At 38.2% G+C, this 21,280-nt stretch overlaps 1 protein-coding gene across 1 annotated transcript in view; it reads left to right on the top strand.

The window, feature by feature from the left end:
• The window catches only part of Sgcg (sarcoglycan, gamma (35kDa dystrophin-associated glycoprotein)), a gene marked incomplete in the record, with an annotated part of 110,740 nt that overhangs the window by 14,279 nt on the left and 75,181 nt on the right, over positions 1 to 21,280 (top strand). Inside the window, 1 exon segment of the mRNA XM_005406371.2 lies at positions 8,684 to 8,878. Within this exon segment, the coding sequence (XP_005406428.2) occupies positions 8,684 to 8,878 (195 nt within the window).

Here is a 21,280-nt window from a genome sequence, read left to right on the forward strand (position 1 = left end):
TATTTTCCCAGAAGAATTAAAGACATCAGACCACAGCAATATATGTGCACCCATGTTTATAGCAGCACAATTTGTTATAGCTAAATCTTGGAAACAACTCAGATGCCCATCCACTGAGGAATGGATAAAAAAGTGGTGGTATTTTTTACACAATGGAGTATTATTCAGCTATTTAAAAAGATAATCTCTAGGCTTTTGTAGGTAAATGGATGCAACTAGAGACCATACTCGTAAGTGAAATAAAGGTGGGTAAACATCATATTGTCTCCTTGAAGTAGGAACCTGAAAGTCTAGGTAAAATTCAAAACAAATAAATGATAGAAAAGAGAAAGAAAATGTTCAAAGGAAAGAAAGACTGGGATGAAGGAAAGGAGAAAAAAGAAAGAAAGAATGTAAAATGAGTGTGGCCATTAGAGGAACTGTGGATGGCACTTGTTTCTCTGGTATAACCAACCACGAGTAGTTGAAATGGGAAGAGAAGCGGGAAAGAGTAGACTTGGGAGCAGGGAGTAAAGTTGGTGAGAAGTTAACTTTTTAACAAGCTCAGTTTGACCTCCCAAGCAGAGACATCAAAGGGGCAGTTATAAGTCTAAACTTCAGACATATTTTAGGTAGGTTATCAATGTAGAGTTCATCACCATTGGTATTTAAAGACTTGCTTATAGATAGGATCCCCTCTAAAGACTGAGGGAAGAAGAGGAAAAGGGACAGCGCCAGTTCAGGCAAAAGCCAACATTTAGGGCTCGAGAGATGATTATGAAAGAAGCTGAAAAGCAAAGTTTGCAGAAGATGGAAGGTAAAATTAGAATTCTGAGCTTACAAAACATGACTAGAAAGAATTTTCCTGGGAGGAGCAACCTTTTCAAATAAAATAAAGGGTGAGATAAGTAAAATGAAGAAAATTATCATGGGAAAGTGAATACAGTCTGTTGGACTATAAAAGAAAATAGTTTTTAAAATCACTGGCAGACATTCCTGGAGTTAGTAAAAATTTTTTCTGTTTCCATGGTGTTACTCAGAACTACCTCAGGAGTGACCAAAATCCAAGTGAAAGAAGTTTAGTCATAGGTGGAACTCAGGAATTCATAAATCAGTGCTGACTGTAGGATCTCAGATGTTGGCAGGATTTCTTCATCACCCCCAGACTCTCTTTCCCTATCTCTCATTCCTCTCAATTTCTTCAACGGGAAGCTTTCTCCAAGTAGTGAAAAAGATAGATGTGGTGAAGTACAAGGTGATCCATCAGCCTCTGACACCAGAGGCAAGATTTCCTCTCAGAGCATCTGCATCAGTTTTGGAACAACTGGTATTGAACATTCTTCCTGGATTATCCCATTTCCCAATACCATCTCTTTGTCTGCACTTATTGTATGCCCCGAATGCTCAGTCTGTACCATTGACACAGCTGTGATGCTAGAAGTGTTCACACAAGACTGATCACTGAACTACAGCCACATGAGGCTGAGGAGGGGGCCCCTTGGGTGGACAGGAAAGAGAAGGTGTAGACTCAAATAGTGTGTATACCCACTGTAATGTAATACACAAGAAGACACTAGATACCTTCCGCAATATACAGAAGAAAACTGATGACACTGAAGAAAAGAGTAAGTGTCTACTATCAGATGATACAGAAGAAAAAACAAGCATCTATGATAGAGAACAATACAGTAGACATACACTGTCATATACAGGAAAAAATGATAGACACTCACTATCAGATGACATGAAGAAAACAGTAGGTGTCAGCTATCACACAAAACACAAGCAGAGTTACATCTGGGCTTCTATCAATTCCTCATTAGAACCTCTACTAACGTTAGCTTGGCACTTGCTGCAGGCAACTACTATTCTCTCCCCATGCTCCATGTGCACTCAATCAGAGGTTGAACATGGGTATGAACCACACCAAAAAACTGGACCAAATTTTGCACCAGTACCACCCAGGTTCCGGTTAAGAGGCTGGGTGTCCCAATGCAAGGGTCTTTGCTCAGATGCCTTGACGTGTGGGCTTTTCATTGGCTCACACACTGTTCCTGCTCAACACTGTTCTGTGTCCTTTCTGCCTGTTCAGCCACCAGATGTCGATATTCTTCTCTAGTCAAATACAATGTAATTACACTGTAAAAAGCTTCTGATTTTTGAGAGTTCATAACAAAAGCCTGGACAAAACACTGAGAAAAGTGTAATATTTGAATTCCCTACTGTTGAAGTTTGTGTCTGGATGCCCCCGAAAGCCTCATGCAGTTGTGAAGGGTGGGCTCTTTGAAGGTGACTGAATGAAGAGTTTGTGATGATATCTTGTCTAGTGCTGAGATTGGGGGTGTAAGTGCTGCACCCACTGTAGGGTGGAGAGCCTGCATACAATATACGGGAAAAGAGGCTTGCTCCCCTGCTTTTACTCTTGTATCTTCCACTGCCACATGACACGTGTTGCCCCTCTGCCATATTACACCCTGCCTTGGAGCCAGCCAATTGTGAACTGAAACTTCCACAAACTGTGAGCTAAAAAAAAAAACCCTTTCCCTCTTTAACTTTGGATATTGGCTATTTTGTCTCAGTGAGAAAAATAATTTTTCTCAGTGAGAAAAATAACTATGACAGAATTTGGTACCAAGAGTGGGGTCATTGCTGCTAATATACCTGACCATGTGGCTCAGGAGCCTTTGGAAATGGTTTATGGGAAGAATTTTGAAAGGTTCAAAAATGTCAGCTGAAAAAGTAGAGCTGGAATGCCTTAAGCTATTCAGTGTGGGAGATTCTGGTCAGAGCTCAGAAGATCAAAAGGCTGATAGAAACGTTGCTGGTAAAGACCAGGCTTGGAAAGTTTTGCTGAGAAAGACTGCATTGGTTGTTGGACTCCAGATGATATATTTTATGACTTGGCAGAAAGTTTGTCTACATTTTGCTTGAGTCCAGAGACTTTGCCTGGCAGGCAGCAGACTAACTAATCTTATAAAAAAATTTCAAGGTAGTTCAATGTTGAGGTGATGGCACGGCTATTGTTGGGATCTTTTAGCCAGATTTATGTTGAGAATCAAGAACAAAGAGGCCAGGAGAATGACTTAAAATGTTGTCAGTTTGGCCACAAAGGAAGCTCCAATAAAGTGTGGACTAGAGAGAAGATCTTGATTGCTGAGAAGCAATAGGAGAATAGAAAAGATGGCCTGAGGGCATCACCAGAAGCAGCAGGACTCCACCTTTTACAGTCTCAGAGTTGCAAAGGCAAAAGACTCTGCTTTGAGAAAAAAAGCCCCAGAGGACATGTTTCAGAATGGGGGAAGCATAGAGAATTTGTTCCTCAGAATTGAACTCAGGATGCCCAGCAATCCAGACATTCAAACCCTACAGCTGAGAGACAGGGAAGCCTGGCTACTGCTGCAGCTGGCAGCTGACCTTGGCATCAACAATGTGGTGCTTGTTTAAGGCACATGAAGAATGCAAGAGGTGTAGGGTCAGAAAGGCTTCCACCTTGATTTCAGAAGAAGATCTGGGAGTCAGACTGTGTGCCCCTTGAGAGGGAAGTGTGTGAAGCTCTGAGTATGAATCCAAAGGTACAGTGGAAACCCCAGAAGTTTGGAAAAGTCAGGAATGTGGATCATCTGAAGAAAACACTAAGGAGAGGGCCAAAGTGGGTCAAATGAGCCGTGGGAGCTACAACCACCAAAAATGCCATCAGGGTGGAGCCATACAAGCCATTTGTTGACATCTTGCCACAGATTGCCTCAGACACTGCACATGGAATTATGGGCTTAATGTCTACCCTGGTGGATTTTGGACTTGCTGTGGTAGCATTCCTTTATATCCCCCTTCTTGTAATGTCTATTTTGTGTCATTGAATGTTGGAAGTGTTTCATTTCGGGCTTCAGGTATTTTGTCTCAGCAATAAGAGAAAAGTAGCTAACATATGTATTTTTATAAATATAGTACAATTTTTAAAAATAAGCTTACATCTGAAATAAAAAACAAAATAAAACTAGTTTGTAAGCTAACATTTGTATACCAGTGGATTTGAGGTTTTTCTTTCTTTAGTCACTTGCTCATATAAATAAAGACTTCTTCCTTGTCCAGGTTTGTTAGAGACTTAAAGGGCATTTATTGTGTTGATTTTGTATGTTTTGTAAGGTATTTTTTTAAATGGCAGAATTTGCCATTTTATTTTAAAAGTTAATCCTACTATAAAGAAGAGAGACCAGTTTTATGACCTCTTAGTGTGGATGTATGTGTACATGTGCACATGTGAATGTATATTTATAGTATAGCTATTATTATTTTGAGAATTATACTGATTTTCACTTTGAATTAAATTGGTAATTATGATCCACCTAGTTCACTGTAGTTAGCTGCACCATGTTGAGTGATTTGACTGAAAGACAAAGCAGAATTTTTCTTGAAATTATCAGGTCATCTTATCTGTAGTCATAAAGTGGGCACAAGTGTGGTTAATTTGTTCTTCATTTTGCTATTAAAGGACGATGTGCATACATAAAAATATATAATCTCAATTCTATAACTATGAAAACAATAAAGAAAAGTATTTAGGAAATTATATTTTAAATGAAAAAGGTAGAAATGAAAAGGTACAAAGGGAAAACTATTCTTAATCTTCTAGTGTACAGTATTTTCTATGATTTATACATATTTATATATTCTATCATTTTATTTAAAATCACATCACTAAAATTTTGCTAGTTTATTATATGCCTTACATATTTTATATACCCTTCAAACGTATAAAACATTTATTTCTATTAAGTAGTAAACTGCTGAATTAATATTTAATCCTTTATCATTTAATTTCCAGGGTTTTATCTTTAAGGACAAATTATGGAAGTGTTTCATTTTGGGCTTCATTGAATAAGCTCCTAGAATTGCAATTACTGTGTTTTGAGTTCTTAGTACTTAGACACAAACACCATCCTTAAAGGGGCTATATTAATTTTCACTTTCAGTAGCGGAGTAATACCTGCATGTCCATCTTTCAAACGCTTCATCAATATTGGCTATTATCAGTTTTTAGATTTCAATTACTCTTTGAAAACTGCTGTGTTTATGAAAGTTGTGTTTATTTATATTTCTTTTAGTCATAGTGAGTTGAATATGTTTGCTATGTACATTACCCATTTGTGTTTTTTGATGAATATCCACATTCATTACCACAGTTCACCTACAGGGTAAAAATAGCTCAGTAGTAGAATGCTTTCCTAGCACTCACAAGGCCCTGGGTCCCATCGCCAGCACCACAAAAAAAAAAAAAAAAAAAAAAAAATTGTGTGGTTTTCTTTTATTGAAATCGCTTATATTTTAAGGGCATTAAGTTTGTGTTTCTCCCAATGTAAGGCAAGTATTTTTCCCAATTTATCTGCTACGGTGTTTTTCTTGTCAGGGTGTCTTTTTGTCATGTATCTACTGGAGTGAGTACTCCTATTGCTCTTGCTCTCTCCTGAGCTACAGTGCAAACAGTGAGACAGAATATACACTGAGAATGGCTGCTGCTGTTAGATGCTGGAATGAGCCGGTCTGATGGAGTTAAGAGAAAACAGAGGTGAAACGCCTGCACCTATTCTCAATCAGCTGTAATTACAGAAGCACACTAAGCTGCTTCTTTCCCGTCTGTGCCCCTGGGGAATATGCTTGTTTACACTGTGAAGCTCATATTTCTCCCTTTACATTTACTTATTTACCACAACTTTGTGGACTGGTTTCTATATTCTGTTTGCTTCCCTCGCTCAATTTGTTTAACCCTAAATTATCATGCATACCTGAAGTGAGTCTCCATCTCCTGCCCAGAGTTAGGCACATGGCAAGAATAAAGAAACAACAAGAGGCAAAATAGTGGTGTGGCGGGGATCTGGGATGACCAGTTCGTTGTTCACAGAGGACAAAAGGCCATGCAGACAGAACTTTGGTATTTATTGATCCCACTCACACTGGGGAAAACGGCAGCTGAATGTGCCAGGCAAGTGCCTAGGCAGGCAAGGCTTGTGACAGAAGGAACAAAGCATTCTTTTGAAAGGGATGGAACAGCCAGATTTAGGTTATGGTTAGTGAGTAACCTGTTTTGTAGCCAATTCTGGGAAGGAATTTTCCTCCAGAGTGATACAGGCCTCCCTGAGACGATATCTCGTATCTTAGTCTCATTGTATCAAAGCTCCTCTATCTGAGCTCAGCCATGGTCACTGTTGACAAACAGTGCTAGTCTGCCATCAGCTGCCTGCTTTCATGAAGACACATGTGTAGCCTTGCTCAGTCTCACTAATTAAATTGAAAGCCAGTCTAGGGAAGTCACCTCTATACAGCCTGCACTGTTCACAAGTAAGCACAATCACGCTTGGGTCTGGAGCGGCTGACATGGCGCACCTCCATACCAAATCATTAGCTCATCTTTCATTCCAGTAGCACAAGGCTACGCCACCACCTCCAGGAGCTCAAGCCACGCTCCACAGAATCATTTTTCCAACAGCTCTCTGTGGATCATCCATCAGTGTACACAGTCTGTACTGGTTCCGGTTATGACTCCCAGAATTGTAACTGACTTCTCACATGGTAGCAGAAAATGCCCCCCAGCCGGTTCCTGTTACTTCTGCTTCTTAAAAATGGCTGGTCACTGTGATGCATATTGTAAGAACGAACCAAAGACAGCCAAGTACTCTGCTTCTTGCTTGCAACCCCATCACCCTCCTAAGCCTTCAAGGCCTGACATTTCTATAAAGATTGGCTCCTTGTCAGTGCCCATCCAACATGAAGTAAATCTGCCTCCAGATTCTGAGCATCATGTCAGTGTTTCGGCTGCCATAGCAGCATGGGTTGCCTGGTCATTTTAAAGGATAGTGCTGACAATGACAGTAGTAGTGTGGATAAGAAATCATGCTTCTCAACATCAGATCATCAACTTGTTGGGAGGCAAATTTATTTCGGTGTACGCCTGGCCATGTCATTTCGGAATTGTGATGAGGCAGAACATCATGACAAGAAGCACATGGGAGGCCAAAGCTCCCCGTAGCCTAGAAAGGGAGAGAAGAAGAAAGCCAAGGTCCTCATGCCACCCTCAAAGGCAAGGCCCCACCACCTCACATCCTTCCACCAGCCCTCACCCTGGTGCCACCAGTCCAACAACAACACGGGCTGGTGATGGAGCCTGACCACATGATCCCTCAGGAAACACTTAAGATCCATTCATAGCAAGGAGGAAGAGGAGAAGTGGCCAGGGATGATGGCAAGATGAGCGATGGCATTTATAAGGAGAAGCTTTTACTCTGGGACTGGAAGCCTTAGTAGGGTTTCATGGCAAAGTGTGACGTCATCATATCTTAAAAGAAAAGCTCTACCGACATGTCAGAAACAGCAGATTGAAGTGTAAAGGGTAAGAATGCACAGGGGGCTGTCACAGCAACCAGGGGAAGGGTGGTGATAGGGAGGAAAAGTCGGATTCTGGATTTAAGGTGACGCCGACCACACTTGCTAACGGGCTGGCTGTGGTATGAAGAACGATGAGGATCAGAGTGACCCAAAGAGCTGTGACTGGAGCAGCTTGAAGTTTGAAGTTACCTTTTACTGGGAGGGAAAAGAGGCCGTGCAGCCAGAACCTTGGTACTTCTTGATCCCACTCACACTGGGGAAAACGGCCGCTGAATGTGCCAGGCAAGTGCCTAGGCAGGCAAGGATTGTGACAGAAGGAGCAAAGCATCCTTCTGAAAGAGCTCAGAGAAATGAGTCAGTCAGCAATGCCCGCATGAACTCAGCTACGTAGATGGTCCTTCCTGAGTATCTGAAAATACCATATGAGGGAAACACAAATGTCTACTGTTAAACTGGAAAAAGGCGTAAAGAATTAGGTTAAACCATGACTTGTTTTCAGTAAGGACACCCCCAAAGCGTTCCTGAAAATGTGTGACTTCTGCACAGAAAGCCCCAGAGGAGAATGTTCTACATCTGGTTTGCTCTTCTACTACACTTGCAATCAGTTTCTAACGTTCACTTCAGAGAAAAACTCACTTCCTTTCATTCTTTCTGTAAAGGGAAAAATAAATGATTTTTTACAAATTTCTTCATAGAGTTGAATTCATTGCTAAAATTCTGTTTCTAATTTATGAGAATTAGTATTTGTAATTTGTAATTTCCATACACACATATTCTGATCTGCTTTCAAGGAGGTCAACATATGGGAACTTTATCATAGGCCAAGGGTGGTATGGTAGGTATCTTGTAAAAAGTCTTTTAAATTTTGAGTAACAATAATTTAAGGGAGATATAATTTAATAATTTGACACAAAACTGAGCAACTGGATATATTTGATTATCCTTATGAATCTTTTAAGAAATTGATAACTATTGTAAATTGAACCTTCAATTGCAAGTTTAGCCCTGAAGAATTTTGAAACCCATACATATATGGGTGTATGTATAGTGAATTTATTGATTAAAATCTGAAAATAGTACCACTAGATTTCAAATGACTTAGCCATACCTAAAATATTTTATATGATAAAAGTTGCCATTGGCTGAAATACAGTGACACGCTGCAAGATAATATAATATTTAGTTCTTTTTAAAAAAATTATTAACTTTGGATATGTATTACTGGGGTTAAAAAAAAAAAACCTTTCTTCTAGGCACACAATAAATCAGCACTGACAGATATGCTTTCTCCCCCTCTCCCCACCTCCTTTTCCCTCTCCCCATGAAGATGGCGCAGGAGCAGTACACGGCCACCACGGAGGGGACCCAAATAGAGAGGCCGGAGAACCAGCACGTCTACAAAATCGGCATTTATGGCTGGAGAAAGCGTTGCCTCTACTTGTTTGTCCTCCTCTTGCTCATCATCCTTGTTGTGAATTTTGCTCTGACAATTTGGATTCTCAAAGTGATGTGGTTTTCTCCAGTAAGTATTACTTTTTCCCTGTGGTAAGCTTGTCCTTCACTTTTAAGTTTATTTAAATTTATTGGTACAATTTAGATATACATAATGATCACATTCATTATAGGGAATTTGTATCTGTACCTGATATATCTTCAATCTCCATTTTTTTTCCACTCCCATCCCTCCTTTCAAGCCCCCTCCCCCTCCCCATTCACAAAGCTCTGCTTTCGTTTTTTCCCTCTTTTCTCATTTTTTCCTTTCCCTAGCCCTCCCTCTCCATCGTTCCCTTTTCCTTTTAAACAGTTCCTATTTCACAAATCTATTATATGTTTTGTTCTTATTTACATTTTCAGTTTCTCACACCAAAGAGATAATGTGATTTATACACATGTGTCTGATTTATTTCACTTATGATTGTGATCTCATGGTCCATCCACTTAGCTATAAATGTCTCAATTTTATTTTTCTTTATGGCTGAGTAATACTCCATTATATAAAAAATACACCTTTTTAATCCTTTCATTTGCTGATGGGTATTTAGGTTGCTTTCAAGATTTGGCTATTACAAACTGTGCCACTATAAACATGGATTCACATATATATTACTGTGGTATGATGCTTTTAATTCTTCCAGGAAGATACTCAGAAGGGGAACAGCCCATGTTTACTGTATTATGGAGACCTTCTTGTATCAGTTGAAGTTTCCTTTAAGTGTTAAGCATTTCTTTCTTTTCTATCTGCATCAGAACTTTCAGTAGTAAAATATATGTGCAACATTTATTTTTCCCTTTTTTATCTCAGTGTGAAATACAATTAATATTTTTGCACTGTAATTTTTTCATTGGTCATTATTTCTGTATTTCTGTATTGTAATCTTGAATTTGTGGTTAAATCAAAGTGGCTTAATGGTTATATGACACACCAATCTATAAAATTGAGTAAGTTACCTATTTTCTTAATCTCATTAACATATTTACCATTCAGATCCCTATGTTTGTCTGTTGTATGTTACTAGAATGAAATACCTGAGGCAGACTAACTCTACAAAGAAGAGAGGTTTATTCAGCTAGAGATTTTGGAGGTTTGGGGACTCAGGTCTGGTGAGGACCTTCTAGTGGGTGGTAGAAATGTATTCAGGAAGAAAAAGTCACACCACCAAACAAAAAGCCAAAGGGGCTGGGTAGAGCCTAGCTCGAGCTTTTTTAACAACCTGCTGTCAAGAACTAACCTGGATCTCTGGAGAAATAACTCAGTCTCTTCCAAGGGGAGATCCTACCCCCGCGGATCTCCCACTGGGCCCACCTGGTAAAAGTCCACATCCTCTCCCCATGCTGAGGACCAAGCCTCAAACACCTTAACCTTCAGAGGGACACACTTAAACTGTAGCCAGCCACAGCAATGCCACAACTCAGTGTTCACAGAATCCATTTTGATGCACAATAAATTCATCTATACGCTTCAACACTCAGCAGCAGGTTCAGTAAACAAAACTCCAGCAGTCCTAAGAAACTCGCATTCCATTGTAAATATCCTCATGTTTAAAGACAGCTGCATGATTTTGTATTCACTGACAGTCTGTTGTCTACTTTTTGCCTGTTTTCTGTGTGATGTTGATCATTGAATTCAGGGCGTTGTTCACGTCAGACAAGCACTATACAACTGAGCTACATCCCTAACCCCTACTTTGTGTACTTTTTGGAAAAAAAAAAACCATTTAGTATACAATACATTAATTTTTAAGACACAATGAGAAAATCTTGCTCCTGAGAACTGTGCAGGTAAGTCACTACGATCTCAGAATAGATATGAAGATTCTGAATTTGCATGAGTTTCTTCCAAGAGCAATAATTACAGTCATGTGGTCTGAAATGCCTTCCATGAGTTAATATCCTTCACTTTCTGTGCAATTATTTTTCTCTTGTCAGGTAGTAGACACACTTATTTTGTTGAGAAAATAAGTATTTCTATTCTCATTTTGCAAAGAGTTAAAATATCAGCAAAATTAAAATTTAGTTTGCAATGTATTATTTGACACACTTAGTATATATTACTATAAATTTAACGTGAACACATTTTATGCACTGCTGTTATAAAGTCATTATATTGATTATATATAAGCAAATGTTATACGGAGACACGTCAGTAGTGCTTCTCCTTCCCTCTCAGCACAGGTCTGCAGCACACGGTGCTCACAGTCCTTGGGTGGAGTTGGCTCAGGTGCATCGCACACCCTCATTCCCTTTAGCTTCTCTTCCCTCCCTGAGACCCCTCCCTTCAAATCCCGATCCCCTTCCCATTTGAGAAAACTCTCCCCATTTCCTGTAACCGATATTTTATTTTACTCTTTATTTATAATTTGGGGCTTGCATATGAAAGAAATGCAGTATTTCAGCTTGTGTGTCTGATTTATTTCACTTAACATTGTGGTCTCAAGGTGAATCCAATTTCCTACAAATGACTCACGTTTATGTTTACGGTAGAGTAGTGCTCTACTCTGTGTAAATACGTTGTGTTTGTCCATTCTTCTGTCAATGGCATATAGACTGTTTAAAGATGTAGCTGTTATACTTCAAGCTGCTATAAACATAGGTATGCAGGTATCATCACTATAATATGATATCTTTAACTCCTTCAGGAAAATACTTGGGGAGGAAAAACTGGATAAGTGGAATTTCTAGTTTTAGGTTTTTTTTAGAAATATCCTTGCTGATCTCTGCAGTGGTTGTAGGGTTCTTTTCCCCCACAGCCACACCAATATTTGTTATTATGTGATTTCTTGAGAATAGCTATTCTTTCTGGGGTAAGATGGAATCTCAGTGTAGTTTTAATTTGCATTTTTCTTATGGACAGTGATCATGAGTATTTCTTCATGTAATTATTGGCCATCTTTACTTCTCTATATTATTTACCCATTTCACTTACCCATTCTTGGATGCAGGTCTTTTATTTGGGGTAGTCTAATTTTTTAGCTCTTTATATATTCTAGATACTAGTCCTCTGACCAAGGAATATCTGGCAAAAATATTTTCCTATCCTGTAGGTTTTCCTTTCACTCAGCTGTATGTGTGCTATGCAGAAGTTTTATTTTAATTTGGTATGGTCCTGTGTGTTGATTCTCAGTACTCTTTTCTGTGCAGTGGGGGTTCTGTTCAAAAAGTCCTCGCCTACACCCATGACTTCAAGAGTTTCACCTATTATTTTCCAGCAGGTTCAGTGCCTTTGTTTTAACATTCAGCCATTTGATCCATTTTGATTTTAGCTTAGAGCATGGTAAGAGATATGTGTCTACATTCAGTCTTCTACATGTGGACCCCACTTTTGCCAAGTTTATTACAGAGGCTATCTTTCCTTCAGTATGTTTTTGGCCCCTTTGTCAAAGATCAAACACAGTAGTTGTATGTGCTTGGGGTTGTTTCTGCATCCTCTACTCTGTTCCATTGATCCTCATATCTATTTTTGTGCCAATACCATGCTGTTCTTACCACTGCAGCTTTTAATATAACTTCAAGTCTGGGATTGTGATGCCTCCCATTTTGCTGTTACTACCCAGGATTCGTTTTGCTATTCTAGGTCTCTTCTAGTTCTATATGAATTTTAGGATTGTTTTCTGCATTTTCTATGAAAAATCCTGCTAGTATTTTGATTGTGATTGTGTTAAATATGTTTCTAGATTTTGAAAGTTTGGCTATTTGACTGTATTGATTCTGCCTATCCAGGAACAGGGGATTTCTTTCCACTTTCTGATGTCCACTTTGATTTTCCTTTTCAGAGTACTGTAGCTTTCATTGTGGTGGTCTTCCACCTCATTGGTTAGGTTAATTCCTAAGTGTTTAATTTTTCTTGGTGCTATTGTGAATATTTTTTCCTAATTTCTTTCCCAGTGGCTTCATTATTAGTGTATAGGGACACTATTAATTTTTGTGTGTTGATTTTGTATCCTGATACATTACTGAGTTTTGTTATTAATTCTAAGAGTCTTTTGGTAGATTTTTGGAGGTCTTCTATGTAGAAGATTGTGTCATCTGTCAGTAATAATAATTTGACTTCTTTTTCTTCTTTTTCTGCTTATCTTGAGATGATCATGTGATTTTTGTCCTTCCTTCTGTGTATATGTTGTATTACATTTATTGATTTGCATGAATTGAACCATCCTTGTAACCCTGGGATAAAGCCTCCTTGGTCATGGTGTCTGATATATTTTGCTATTCATTGCATTCTGTTTGCCAGTATCTTGTTGAGGAATTTTGCACCTATATTCATTAAAGAGATTTATTTAAAGTTTGCTTTTTGGTTGGATCCTTGCCTGGTTTTAGAAACAAGGTAATGCTAACTCCTAGGAATAATTTTGGGAATATTCTTTCCCTTTCAACTTCATTACAGAACTTGAGGGGTATTGATGCTAAATCTTCCCTGAAGTTTTTGTAGAATTTAGCACTTAACCCAAGCAGGCCTGGGCTTTTCTTAGTTGGTAGGGGTTTTTTCACTGTCTCAATTTCATTACCTGTTACTATTGTATTCAGGGTTTTTAAATATTCTTGGTTCAGTTTTGATAATTCATATATATCTAAGAATCTATCCATTTCTTCTGAATTCTTCAATTTATGGGCATATGTGTTTGCTAAGTAGGCATTAAATCACTCTGATTTTGGCAGTGTCCATTGTGATTTCATTTTTTTAATTTCTAACTGCATTGATTTGGTTCTTTCCCTTCTTTGGTTAAATTAGCTAAGGGTTTGTCTATTTTCTTTATCTTTTCAAAGAATCCACCTTTTTTTTTTTTTTTGTCTTTTTTGAGACAGGGTCCCACTCTGCAGTTCAGGCTGGACTTGAGCTCACTTTGTAGCCCAGGCTGGCCTTGAACTCACAACAATCCTCCTGCCTCAACCTCCCAAGTGCCGGGAGTTGGTTCTGTGGTTCATTGATTCTTTGTATTTTTTCCATGGATTTCTACTCTGATCTTCACGATTTCCATCTTTGTACTAGCTTTGGATTTGGATTGTTCTTGTTGTTCTGGGACCTTGACTTGTGTCGTTAGGTTATTTACCTGGGCTTGCTCTGTTTTGTGACGTGGACATTCACAGTTATGCCCTTCCCACTTTAGACTGCCTTCACTGAGTGCCGTAAGTTCTAGTATACGGTCCTGGCACTATTGTTTAGTTCTAAAAACTGTCTTACTTCTTCCTTGATTTCTTCTGTAACCCATTATTTATTTAAGAGTATATTGATTAGTTCCATGAATTTGTATAATTTCTGTATTTTCTTTGGCCATTGACTTCTAGTTCCACTGCTATACGGTTTGATAATATGCATGACATAATGTTAATTATTTTATATTTACCTAATCTTGCTTTTTCAATTACTTTACATTTACTTAACCTGGCTAGTGCAGGGTCTCTTTTAGAGAAAAGTCCATGTGCTGCTCAGAAGAATGTGTATTCTGTTGTTTTGGAGTGGGACACTCTGTAGATATATATGAAGATCATTTGTTTGAGAATTTTATTCAACTTTAACATTTCTTTGTTTTTTGTCTGGTGTAACTGTCTATTTGTGATAATGGAGTATTGAGGTCCACCATTATAGCTGTGCTTATGTTTATCTGGTCATTTATATCCAATAGTACCTATTTTATGAAGTTGGGTGACTCATTGTTCTCTGTATGTATGTTAATAATTACTATGTTTCCCCAAAAATAAGACCTAACTGGGAAATAAGCACTGGTCATTACCATGGTGATGGCTGGTGTCATATAGAAGATTACATCCCACCATTCTCTTGCATTGTGTCTACTCTGTAATAGCAGGTAAGGCAGGTGATTGGAGCTGCATTTTTTGATCTCTAGATTTAAAGCTGATTATTTTCCGATTGGGTCTTACTTTCTAGGAAACATGGTATTATCTCCTCCTGTTGAATTGTTCCCTTAACCAATATGTAGTAACCTTCTTTGCCTCTTTCAATTGGTTTTGGCTTGAAGTTCACTTTGTCTGAATATTGCATAACTACAGCTGCTTTTTTTGGGGTTCCTGTTGCCTGCAATATTGTTTTACATCCTTTGATTTTTAATTTATGAGTTTCTTTCTGAGTTAAATGTGTTTCTGGCATGTGGTATACTGTTGCAATTTTTTTATTTTAAAGAAAATTCAAAAAAATGAACATGATACAGAATTTCAAAGCAAGATAATAGGAAATTAGCAATGGTTGTTGTATTGCATATTGTTATCTTCAAACAGGAGCTGGTGGTATAGTTTAATCTGGTCTTAAACTCACTATGCAACACAGGCTTGCCTAAAACTCATACCAACCCTCCTGCCTCAACCTCCTCAGTGTGGGATTACAAATGTGCACCACCACAACTGGCTGGATTTTGTTTTTTTGATCTGTTCTGCCAGTCTGTGTAATTTGATTGGAGAATTGAAACTATTCACATTGAGAGTTATTATTGATAGGTATTGACTTATTCTTGCTATTGCTTTATTTTTATGTTGTTTATTCCCTACTGTTCCCATCTACTTAACTGTTCACCCTATCTGATGTATATTAGACCTTTTTGTCACTGGAGCATTCATTGTCACTTTCTGGAATATCATTGAAAATATTTTGGAGTGCTGATTAGGTGGTCGTGAATTTCTTTGGGTCCTTTTTATCATAAAAATATTTTATTTCTCCATCAATTTTGAAAGATGCCTGGGTGGGAAATTATATTCTTCTAAGACTTGAAGCACTTAATTCCAAACTCTCCTGGCCTTTAAGGTTTGTGTTGAGAAGTCTGCTGTAATTCTAATGGTTTACCTTTAGAAGTGATTCATTCTTCTCCAACCACATTTAGGATTCTCTTCTTGTTCTTGTCTTGAACTTCTGGGATTTTGACTATCATGTGTTATAAAGAGGTTCTTTCCTGGTCATGACCATCTGGGGTCCTGTATGTCTTATTCATGTGTATGCTAAATTCTTTTCCCTTATTTAGAAAGCTTTCTGCTATTATTTTAGTAAGGTTTTTGGAGCATTTGTGCCTTCTTTTGAGGTTTCACTAATCCCAATTAATCTTAGATTAGTCTTCTTTCTGTCATCTAGGAGCCATTGGGTCCACTTTTCACATTCTCTTGTTTTTAATGTACTTGTCATTAATTGATCACCAGCAAAGCCCTGTGCTCTAGTTCTGACACTGTGTCCTCACATTGCTCACTTCTGCTGCTCCTGTTTCAATGAAATTTTTAATCTCTTGAATTTCTGTTGGGAGTGTTTTATGGACTCTAATTCTTTTCTACGCTAGTCATTCCTGTTTTGCCTCATTCATGCAGCTCTGCTAGCTTTTCCCTGGTGTCTTCTGCAGACTCACTAATCATTTTATTTGTCTCCATATCTGTTTACTTATATCTTCTGGAGCTTTCCAAATGTGTTATTCATCTGTTTTGTTATCTCCCCAGTATCATTCCAAATAATTCAGATGTGTGGACTTTGGGTCCCTCCCATTTGATGCCCTGTGAGTCAGCTTTGAGGGAGTTGGTAGTTTGTGGAGGCATTTTGTTGGCTTGTCTTCTCATGTTTCTGTTTTTGTGTGTTGGTTGGTTGCTCGCTTTTCTGTTGAGGGTTGGGGGATTGTTATAGAGGAAAGTCTCCTTTCTAGCATGGAGACCTCTTTAGTCAATGTCTACCTTTCAGTGTTGTCTTCTTGACATAGCTGCTATGATTTGTGTTTGGATGTCCCCCCAAAGCCTCATGCAGTCATTAGGGTGGGCTTCTAGAGTTTATGATGCATCCATGGTATAATGCTGGGATTATGGGTGTGAGTGCTACACCCAGCCTGCGGCACATAGTTTGCATATGTAAGGGAGAGAAAGAGGCTGCTTGCTGCCACTCTTCCCTTTTTGCTCTTATTGCTTTTGTTGTTTTCCACTGCCATGAATGGTTGCCCTGTGCCATGTGCCACTCTGCCTTGGAGTCAGCCAAGTATGGACTGAAATCTCCACAAACTGTGAACTAAATAAACCTTTCCTTCCTTACTATTGGGAGTTAGGCATTTCGTCTCAGCAATGAGAGAAAAGTAACCAAGACACTCACTATTGGCCTTTCCCTCTTTTCCAGGATCCAAACACCTCCATTTAGTTGGGATGAGAGGTTGCAGCATATTTGACCCAGTACACAGTTCTCTAGGAATGGGTCTCAGTACTGTTAACAGACCCAATGCAATCCAGACATTGGGTCCCAAGAAAACAAAGTAATAGTGGCAGCTTTGTTACCTTGGATATCATAATAAAATCATCATTAATTATGGTGTCAAATACCAACTATTGACAAATCCTAGGAAAAGATGAGGTAAATAATGTACCACTCTTAACCACAGAAAAGAGATCTCTAGTCATAGTATGAACACTGAGACAAGCCAAATGTTGACCTATAGTAAATGTCTACTAAATGGAACAACTTTACCTCTATTAGCAACACAGTATTGAACATCAATAGCATAAAGTTAACTAGATATCTAGAGTTTATACAGCTTAGCAGTGATACCAGTAAAGGTGGACGGAGTGGGGAATTGCTGAATGAAAAAAGCAAACTTTGAGAAATTATTCAATGGGATGTGAGAAGAAGGAGAGAAGTGAGATAGAGAGTCCTACTAAGGAGCAAAAGGATTATTAACAGTATTAGAGAACAGTCATAGGGAAGAACAAGCAAGAAAAAGAAGGAAAAAGATAAACAGAGAACCAAGTGTGGGAAATAAAGAAAAGGTAGGAAGAGAAAAAGAGAAAAAAGTTAAAAGAAGAAAAGAGAAAAACTAAAAGATGGAGATAAAAGGAGAAAAAACTTTAACCTGCAAAACACCCAATGAAAGAAAGATAAAAATAGCAAAAAATAGAGAAGTCAGAAAAAGATTGATTCAAAGAAAAAAATTCCTGCATTTTTAAATGAGTGATTTCTTTCCGAGATCTGCAGTCTTGGAATCCAGCCAGTCACAATTTTCTCTGCCTAACTTTAGGGCCTATGGGTTTTTGAGCTGCCCTCCCTGCACCCAGGACCCCTCTATCCATTCACCGCAGACTCTGTTGCTGTTGGTAGGTGGGGAATGTGATCAGCCCTCTCGTCTCTGCTGGCTGTAGGCTGTGCAGCATGGATTCAGCTAGACTTAATGTCAACAGTCACTGCTTACTGCTTGCTCTCGCAAGGCATTGTCCTTGTCAGGATCAAGGTGGCTGGTGAGTCCTCGCCTCTGTTCCTTATGCCATGGGAACAAAGTGTAGAACAGACTTGGAGTTGGTAGACGGTCTCACCTCTGTGTCAGTGGGGGTGAGGGCAGGGCTGCTTCCTCACAGCAGTGAGGGGGTGAAGCACCCCACATGGACCTACTTGCTCATATGGGGGGGTCAAATACATCAATATATTTAAGTCAATAAATGTATTGACTTAATATCAACTTAGGTTGTGATTTCTTGGTTAAAATTCATGTAAACAGTATTTCTGCCACATTATAATAGCACTTAGTTCCATTGGATAGCTTTACTTCATAAAAGTCACACAGCATACAGAATGCATATTTTTGTGCAGTGCACACGATTTTAACATTTATATTTCAGAACTTTAATTTGCAGTTTTGGGGACTACATTAAAGTTGAAGTCCACAGATTATAGACAGTGAGAGTTGCCATAAACCCCTTTGTTATGCAGAAGAGAAAAAATTTACTAGGAAGAAGGTTCCAGAAGGGTCTGGAAGAAACTGTCTCACAGGCCAACAAGGGCTAAGAGAGGCCAGACTTGATCTTGAATGAATGAGGATATGCATTATTTTAGAAACACGTGCAAATTAGTTTTGTAAATTACATGAATGTAAAGTGAGAGTATGCCTAGTTTATAGTCTTGTTAGATATGGTAGCAGCTTAGGCATTATAAATTTAGATAAAATTGAAGTTTGCCAGCAGCAGATTCCACGTCACCGGTGCAGAAGAGCTGACTGCAGAGCTCAGGCACAGCTGCTGCAGTTCACAGCTGCACTTTCCAATGAGATGCGATTGTTGAGCCATGGAATTTTCTTCAACCTTAGGCACACATCGCCAAGTGGTAATGTGTATGCAGGATTCTCTAGTGCTGCCTTTTAACAAAATAAGTAAAACTATTACTAATGTTTATAGGATCAAAGGCAAGATAAGCAAAAGCATTAATCTACAGAAAGGACCAAAAATGTTGATCTAAAATGTTGATGTAAAAATGTCGAGACTCTGAGTCATTATTCCCAAAGGAGAAAGACAAAAATGATGTAATGCTCATATGTGTGTAAGCTTGATCCCTTGCTTTTATAAATATCATATACCTATGAGATGGCAAATTTTATGCTTTATGCTTTAATGGTTTTACTGATTTAAAATCCTAATATATAAGATTTCATTTTCTCCTTGCTTGTTTTAAATTTTATTTTGTTGTGTTAAGAAAACTATAGGAGATATATCCTTGTCAAGTTAGTGTTCTACTAACTTGTATATGTATCAACAATAGGAACAATTTTGTAGAGCAGATTTCTAGTTTATTCATCTTGCTTGAATGAAACTTTATGCCCATTTATTTCTGATGCCCCACCTCCCCCTCCTGAGCCATGGTTCTCATCACTCCACTCTCTGAACCTATGAATTAGACTATTTTAGAAACCTCTTATAAATGTAATCATGCAGTATTCACCCTTCTATGTTCAGTTTACTTCATTTAGCATAATACGCTCAAGGTTCATCCATGTCATATCACGCTGCAGAATCTCTTCATTTTTAGAGCTGAATAATATTCTATTGTAGGTATATGCCACATTATCTTTATCTATTCATCCTTCATGGATATTTTGCTTATTTCAAAATTTTTACTGCTGTGAGTGGTGCTGTAATGAACACAAGAGTGTAGATATCTCTTCCAGGTCCTGATTTCCACTCTTTTAGGTGAAAAACAAACTACCTGAAAAGAAAATTAGAGAGGAAGTCCCCATTTTATTTCATTTTCTTTTTCTTCCCCTTTTTTCGGTGTGTGGGAACTGGAGATTGAACTGAGCCTCATGTATACTAGGTGAGTGCTATAAGCCTGACCTACACTCCCAGCTCTTTTTAAATTTTATTTTGACACACAGTCTCAGTGAGTTACCCAGGCTGGCCTTGAACTTTTGATCCTTTTGCCTTACAAGTAGTTAGACTAAGGCACATACTGCTATGCCCAACTCCAATTTTCAATATAACCAAAAAGAATAAAATATGAAGGAGAAATATTAAGACATGAAAGAATTGTACATTGAAAATTAAAAACATTAATTAAAAAAAATTAAAGAATACTCAAAAAATGGGGTACATCTCACATTCAGGAATCAAAGACTTAACTCTTCTTTCTTATCTTAAAGGTAAAAGAATGAAAACATAACAAACACATAGACATTTACAAAATAACAGAACAATAATTCAAGCAATACTGAATTCAGACAAGGTGGTAGGAAATTAACAATGGTCATTGTATTACATATTGATATCTTCAAATTGGTTACTCAGGTAAGATTCATCAAACAATTAAACATTAACTGTTCCTTTCAAAAAAGCAGTGGAAGTCAGTAGTACAACTATGTTAGCTACCCTGTGTATACATATATACATAATTTTCCCGTTCTTTCTTTTCTCTTTTCCCTCATCCTAGTTGCTCTTTACTTTTGAGCAGTTTCCTTTCATTTCATAATGTCTATCATACCTCCTAATTTTTATTCACTCTTTCACATTCTTACACTAGTGAAACAATATGGTGTGGGTCTGATTTATTTCATTTATGAGTATGGTCTCTAGTTGTGTCCATTTACCTATAAAAGCCTCAAGTTTATCTTTCTTTACAGCTGAGTCATATTCCATTATATAAAAATACCACAACTTTTTTAATCCATTCCTCAATGGATGGTCATTTGGATTGCTTCCATGACTTAGCTATTACAAATTGTGCTGCTATAAACATGGGTGCACGTATATCACTGTGATATGATGTTTTCAGTTCTTCTGGGAAAATACCCAAAAGGAGAATAGCTGGGTTGAATGGGATGTCTAGTCCTAGTTTACTCGTAGTTTACTGAGGAACCACCAAACTGATTTCCACAGTGATTGTACCAGTCTACACTCCTACCAGCAGTGGAGAAGAGGCCCTTTTTCTCCACAGCCTCGCCAGCATTTCTTATTGGTTGATTTCTTAAGGATAGCCTTCTTACTGGGGTGAGATGGAATCTCAGTGTTGTTTTAATTTGCATATTTCAAATGACTAATGATGTTGAACATTTTCTCGTGTATTTATTTACTATTTGTATTTCTTTAAGAAGTGTGTATTCATCTCAGATGCCCATTTTCGGATTGTATCTTTGAATGGGGGGGGGCTGATGTTTTTTTAATACTTTATATATTCTAGAAAGAAGTCCTTTGGCCAAGGGACAGTCAGCTA

Source organism: Chinchilla lanigera, unplaced genomic scaffold (genome assembly GCF_000276665.1).
Source record: "Chinchilla lanigera isolate Chin_1 unplaced genomic scaffold, ChiLan1.0 scaffold00096, whole genome shotgun sequence".
NCBI classification, from domain to species: Eukaryota; Metazoa; Chordata; class Mammalia; order Rodentia; family Chinchillidae; genus Chinchilla; species Chinchilla lanigera.